This window comes from Phalaenopsis equestris, unplaced genomic scaffold (assembly GCF_001263595.1).
Source record: "Phalaenopsis equestris unplaced genomic scaffold, ASM126359v1 Scaffold000006, whole genome shotgun sequence".
NCBI lineage: Eukaryota > Viridiplantae > Streptophyta > Magnoliopsida > Asparagales > Orchidaceae > Phalaenopsis > Phalaenopsis equestris.
Genome location: NW_018164448.1, coordinates 2,334,756 through 2,342,135, shown reverse-complemented (window position 1 = coordinate 2,342,135; position 7,380 = coordinate 2,334,756). Strand labels below are relative to the sequence as shown.

Below are 7,380 nucleotides of genomic sequence, written 5' to 3'. Positions count from 1 at the left end.
CTGGCTGCGATCTCCATTGCCGCTCAAACTCACACACGAGTCCCTTAAGAAGAGAGCTCTGATACTAAATTGTTGGTTTCTTGAAATGAGAAAGATGAGAAAAACTAAAATTTCTTGCTTTAGATTGATAAGAAATCAATCCTAATTCAGCTATTCTAATCAATGGTCCCATATGTTTATCCATGAGAAAAGCAAGGAAGATTATATCTTAAGGGACCTTACAACATAGCCTACATCTCAGCTATGCAAGGTGGAAAATAGTGGGGTAATGTCATGGCTAATAAATTCCAAAATAATGAAAAAGCAAATGATTTTATATATGACAACCCTTGTTACAATATTGAAAATGCATCCCCAACTTAGAAATCGATAACATTCTCAATAAGATCACCATGATAATTTTTTGCTATTTAAATCATAATTTATAATAATAAGACAAATTTGATGAAATAGGAAATGCCCATATAACAGTTAGCAATACATAAAATGGAATGAGAGATGATGTTCATCTGAAAATCTTAAGCATGAAGCCTCTACGCAATATTTGTGAGTCTTCTTTGAGAAGAAAATGTTGAGAAAAATAATAGTTAAGTACTCAAAAATCCATTAAACTCTAAAAATGGCAACTCTACCCTTGTAGCTAGCAGCTCCAATTCAATCATAGGGTTGATCGATACAAGATGACCAAATTGGTATGAACTTTGTCAGAAGCCAAGACAGACCTGTGACAATTACTAGAAGCTATACGGAATGCCCCCTTACCATAAATCAAGGAAAGCATGAAATCATGAAATGCATGACAACATGATCACCAACGAGAACCTAACATCATCTGAGGAGCAAATTGAACTCCTTCAAAAATTGTCTCAATGACCACCAACGTCTCAACAAATCATACAGTCTACTAGATTTGTGATGAGCTCGACTTTTGCTGTTAAAAAAGGATAACTCTTTGAACAAGCTGATAATTGTCGACTCAGTTGTTTTTTATCACATTATTGGTGATGTTATGATTTTCCATGAATATAATCATGATAGAGAACCTCATTGTTTAAAGTGCAGATAGATCCTTTTATAGTTGCTAGCATTGGAACCGTCGTGCTTATAAATATATGCTTTATATTTCAAAATTGGAATGCAACCTTCTTCCTATCAACAACATCCTTAATTTTGTTACTAACTTCCGCCAAAATTAATGTGAATTTAAAGACTTGGATTCAAGGAAGAGGTTGGCAATGCTAAGATGGTTGGTGGTCTCTAACTACTCAAAAAATAACTCGAGTGGAAGTTAATAGAAAATGATTAGACAAAATTTAATGATGCTTTACTGGATAAAGCTGAATATATTGGCATGCATCATAGAAAAAAAGGAATGAAGTGAAGTGTGCTTGAATTTATAGCACATTGGATGGAAATAAAGTGAAATTCCAAGAGATTGGGATTGAGTGCTTAACCTTCCTTAAAAAAAAAAATAAATGGACGATTTAAAGCAAATGATATGTTTAAACACATATTTGAGATTAAATAAGATAATTTTTTAAAGCATGGTAAAAGGGAAAAAAGTGTCAATTAGTGGCTAAGACTTTGATTGTTAAGAAGGCGGATAATAGACATCAGAATCATGAAATGAACATTTATAAATAGGAGCATTTACACATACCATACAATTCTTATGTATTTATATATCCAACACATAAATATTTATATTTACATGACCACTCAAATTTTAACATCAAATCAAAAATACCATCATCATTAACTTTTTTTAAAAGTGAAATACACTTTTTTATGCATAGTATTATGACACCAAAGTGTTATAAGTATAAATATCAAACTCTAGGTGTTAGATTTGTAAATACATAAGAATTGTGTGTTATGTATGCAAATTTATATCATCTTTAGTTGTGCCTCATACTTAGATAACTCATAGCTATTAATTCTTTACATATAAGGAATCATAAGAGAATTTAAAAGACATAATTATTTTGATAAATTAAGAAATTTTTATGAGTTTATGTTGCAAAGTAGGAACAAAAAAAATATTAGTAAACTAATTTTTTGGTGGAGAAAATGACATGAGTGAAAGCCCTGCAAATGATTTGGAGACTAAGACATTTCTGCTGGGAATTTTATCATAAACAACGTAGATTAAGATTGTGGACTTCCGGCATGGCATGGTAGGACACACTAATATCAAGAAATTAGTTATTATTAAGGGGTTTGAATAAGATAGCAAAGTTGGGTTTGAAATGTACATTGGTGAGGTTTGGGAGTTGGCGGGGATGGAAAAAATATTACATTAGGACTCCTAACGTAGAGCTACGTTCGGATTGGGATATTCGACTATGTTACGGGAATATTTCATCTGCATTATTCGTAAAAATGATGTGTTATTCCAGTATTATATGGTGTTATTCGATTATTTTGTGGAGTTATTGGAATATTTCATCGGGTTACTTGATTTGAGACTATTTTATTCGGCATATTACCCGTGTTATTCCAATTTCCACTATGTTATTGGAAGGAATATTTCATCTGCATTATTCGTAAAAATGATGTGTTATTCCAGTATTATATGGTGTTATTCGATTATTTTGTGGAGTTATTGGAATATTTCATCGGGTTACTTGATTTGGGGCTGAATTTGAGACTATTTTATTCGGCACCCGTGTTATTCCAATTTCCACTATGTTATTGGAATAACACAGCCCCAACTCAAGTAATGCGGGGGAATATTTCAATAACACTTCAGCCCCAAATCAAGTAACGCAATGGAATATTCCAATAACACCGCAAAATAATCGAATAACACCATATAATACTCGAATAACACATTATTTTTACAAATAACGCAAATAGAATATTCTCATAACACAGTCGAATATTTCAATCCTAACGAAGCTCTACGTTAGGAGTCCTGATGTAATATTTTTCCGGCGGGGGTGTGTGGCAGGGATGTGTCCCAAAGGGATTGACAAAAGGTGGTGCAATAATTTACAAGTTGACATGTTATCCACATAATTGACATTTACAAAGCTATGGGTTAGGGGTATAGGTGAAAGATGGGTCAGGGATTGTTATTACATGGTGTGAAGTAAATGGTAGCCAGCAGAAGTCAGTTAGAAGGCAACTGATCGTTATGATCGTTTGAGTTACATGACTTGGAAGTATCGGTTGTGACAAGTAGGCAGAGTGTTAGTTTGCCTCAAGTTACAAGCTTCATGATTAATTAGTTTTTCAAACAATTCATCAAGGGTGGCAATGGTACTGCATCATGAATAGCTTCACAAAGTATTTTATAGTTATTATTGAGGTCCCTTTAAAATTTTGATGATGAGATTCTTGATATTGATTGGAGCATTAAGTATGGCTCGATAATCAGCTTTAGATTTAATAGTCTAAAGATATTTTATGCTCCATTAAGTCCTACTAACAAGAGATTGAAGCTGTTCCTTCATCTAGCTCATGCCATAATGGGAGGCTCTATAATAGGTGACGGCAAGTATATAAGATTTAAATGATGCCTTTTGTCACAGTTATGAAAGCTATGAGATTTAAAGTGAATGATCCAACTATGATGTTCAGACTGAGATTATCTCGGTTGGTTCGATCTATGAGATCAATAAAAACAAGACCCATAAGGTGATTATGAAATTCAAATTTTCAAAAGGTGTAGTTTTTGTTGGGGAGACAAGGAATGTGAGAAGAACTTTAAAAGTTATTTTTGATTCTATTCTTTGATGAAGATATTATTAGACAGACACACATTATAGTGAAACTATCATGATAATTACAAATCCATTATAACCATTATAAATCAAAGAGTTATAACAAATCACAAAAATTAGAGAACAAATTAAGATATCCTATTACTAACAATGATAGTAATTTATAAACTTGGCGATTGTATTCATATCACTGCAATAATTTTATCATTATATGTAGAATACTGCTCCTGCAAACCCATCAGGCAAGCCAAAATAATCACATGCATCTCTTATTGATGGGTGGAAGAAAGAGCTTCAAATTGTTAGGGAAAAGAACACATTTCAAGCCAGATAAATGATGCATGAAATCCAAAATCCCTTGAAAAAAAAGGGTCCTCTCTTTGGGGTACAGATGTCTGCTACCTACATTTCAAATTAAAACACTTGTATGATACTAGCTGATATGATAAAACAATCATAATTATAGGGTGGAGAACCTTCGGCCAAAGGTTTGAAAGACATGTCTGATATTCCAATTTGTTCTGAAAAAAGAAACACATTATTGATGAAATATCAGTAGGAACTTACAATCTTTTGCATCATTTTGCTTGAGGATGAGAGGCGATGAAGTCGACGGCGACGTCGATGGAGGTAATTTTGTCCGCTTCGTTGTCGGGAATCTCGAAGCCAAATTCTTCCTCAAGGGCCATAACGATTTCGACGGTGTCTAAGCTGTCCAGTCCAAGATCACTTTGGAAATTAGCCTTTGGAGTCACCTGCACAAAACATTCAAAATTTTTTAGCTCGGGGTGATTCTAGGCCCCACAAAAAAACAAGCTTGAAAATTTGCAGTTTGTTGAACAGGAGTTGTTCAGCAAACTACAATGTTTTGGGGCAATTTGGCTACAAGATTTGATTCAAGAAAAACTAAGTAATTCCTGTGGAATTTTAATTTAGTATATCTTGAAAAGATTAAAGCATAAAAATTATTAAATTGTTATAAATTATTCAGTTATTTGTGTTGGAATTTAAGATTTGTGAGAGAGTGAAATCCTTTATTATGTTAAATCCTGAGTAGTGGGATTTAATCAATAATGAGACTGAAACATGATTTAATGATTTGTCATAACAATAGATTTTAAAATCCCATAATTCTATTTGACAGAAGTTAAGCTAAACCTTGTTTAAATACTGCCTAAAATATGATACAAACGGCACCTTAAACTAAAGGGCCGTTTCAAATCACTTTTTTTTTTCTTGCGTATGTTATAAAATCCTTAATTATTTTTTAAAAACACTTAAAATAACTTTTAGTGTTTTAAATTTAAAAAACAAGTTAATTTGTTTTTTAAAATGAAAAATAAAAATATGAAAAAAAATATACTAAACAAATATGTTTTTAAAATAAAAGCAAAAAATAAAAATAAAAATAATCCCAAACAAGCACTAGCATATTCAATTAGAAAAGAAATCACAAAAGGAAACCTCTAGTAAGGTCAAGTTTAAAGTTCTTCGTACACTAATGAAAAGTAAAATCTAATACCCATTAAATATACTAGTTTGATGAACAATAGAATATAAGAATAGAAATCAACCAGAAATGCCACTACAGAAGAATCTTGAGCATCAGTATGCTTTCTTTTGCAAAAACAATGGAGGGGAAATAAACATATCCATACTTGCGCAGATCAGAACCAATATATAAAAGACTTGCACAAAAACCAAACGTTAAAAGAAAAACAAGGAACAATTATATTCTTGTACTAGTTGAGCATATTTTCTAGACTTCCTCGTTTGCTATTCAATAATGAGACAAAATTATGGAAAAGAGGGTTAAACAAAACATCAGTGAAATGAAATACGCTGCAATAACCCACAATTAAAAAAAAAGGAATTTGAACCAGTCTGTGACAGTTCAACTAAACTAATGCCAGCGGGTTTGCTCTTTGAGAAAAACAAACTCCCCTTTTTGAAGCCAAACAGCTTTGCTTTCCAGAGAATGAAGCAAAGAAAATAGGAGGGGATGAGGATGCAGAGAAGGTGAAAGTACAAGCAAAAGATCAAGTGGCAGTTCAAGGCCAAGTTTGCAGGCGAAGGCAGCGCTGGTAGTTTAGCCAAGCGCCAAGTGGGAGCATGAGTTGCAGAGCACGTGCCAAGGGCAAAATGGGTGAGAGAGAGTGAAATAGAGAGCGTGCGGAGCAGTCGTGTGAGCTGGTTGCATGAGTAGTGGCAGACACATGCAATCATGCACAGGACTAATTAGTGAACTGCGTGTGCAATCACACAAGACTCAGTATTCGTGAGTTAAAGGCGTACACAGTCGAGCAAAGCAGCTGAGTGCAATACCGAGCTGGTAAAAATAGCAACTCAAGGCTTGATCAAGTGAACATATGAGATCGGGCAAAGGATAGAACATTGCCATCCTTGAAGGTGAGAGTGACTTGAACCGTGGATCAGATTTTGGAGGAGTAAGTTTAGATTTTTATTGAAATCAAACTGATTAAAATATTTTACTAAGGTTTTAAAGTAGGTGAGGCCGAGCTCAAAAGGGATTTCGCCTTGTATTTCATTGTCAGTAGATAAACCCAAATTTTAGATTTATTTTGTTATTTTCGAAAGAGTTTTGTGTTGGATTCGAAAGAGTTTTGTGTTGGACAAAGTTAATTAACTTGAGCAAAGACTTTGCTAAAGAAACTATTAAAAAATATTATGTTGAGATAATATCATAAGAAATTCTCAAAATATGTTCTATATTATATGAATTTGTGGGCTCAATCTTTCACATGATTTATCCATTTTTTATTATGAATTCAATGTTAATAACCTTTCCGTTGCATGTTTAGGACCAAGTGAAAAAAATTTTAAATTATATTGCATTAATATTAATCATAAACATAATATAAAGGAGAAGTTTATTAGAAATATTATGAATCATTAATAACGTTATAATTGAGATACATAATAATTAGAGTTTGTTTGATTAGTTATAAAAAATTATGTATGGCGGAATTCTTAGTATATTTATTTAGAGATTTCACATGAAATTAATATTAAAGATACCATTTCTTGACATTGGAGATGATTAGTTCGCTTATAAAATGATAAATTGGATAACTTTAGCAAGTTTAATAACAATTAATAAGGATCACATAATTTACACTCAAAATTAGAATTGAAATAAGTTAAATATGAAGTCTTGTTAACTTCTTAGTTAAATATTTGAATACAAGTCCCTTGTATTGGTTCAACATTTATAATCCAATAAGATACCTACTATGAATATATTCTTAATAAGTCTTACTATAAATTATAATGATTCTACTTAAAATAAGTTAGTACTAAATAAATAACATAAGAATTAAACAAAAAAAATCATTTAATAAAAGTTGTAGTTATAATTAGTACTAATATAAAGAGTTATAATTCATATTAATAATTATAATAATAATAAATCTCGTAAATTCTTGTATCAAAGTTACATAGAATGTAACATTAATCAAAACTTGTGGTTCATAAGTTGATTTAGTGTCAAAGGGAGAAGAAATGATTGAGAATAGGGCTGTCAAAACGGCTCGTTGTTCACGAACAGCTCATGTTCGACTCGTTAAGAAGCTCGTGTTGGGCTCGTTAATTTCATTCGATAAGTTAACGAGCCGAACACGAACTACGCTGT

The 7,380-nt window shown here is 32.2% G+C and overlaps 1 protein-coding gene across 2 annotated transcripts in view; it reads right to left on the bottom strand.

Moving 5' to 3' along the window:
* Positions 1 to 3,907: 3,907 nt before the first annotated feature.
* The window catches only part of LOC110018295 (acyl carrier protein 2, mitochondrial), a 21,449-nt gene continuing 17,976 nt past the window's right edge, over positions 3,908 to 7,380 (bottom strand). Inside the window, exons 2-3 of one of the 2 annotated variants that reach the window (XM_020715565.1) lie at positions 4,296 to 4,483; positions 3,908 to 4,130 (exon numbers count right to left, since the gene is read on the bottom strand). In XM_020715565.1, coding sequence (XP_020571224.1) covers positions 4,307 to 4,483 — 177 coding nt within the window. In that variant the 3' untranslated portion in view covers positions 3,908 to 4,130; positions 4,296 to 4,306. Of the gene's footprint in view, positions 4,484 to 7,380 lie in introns of both variants that reach the window. The other variant, XM_020715564.1, reaches the window with a different exon arrangement.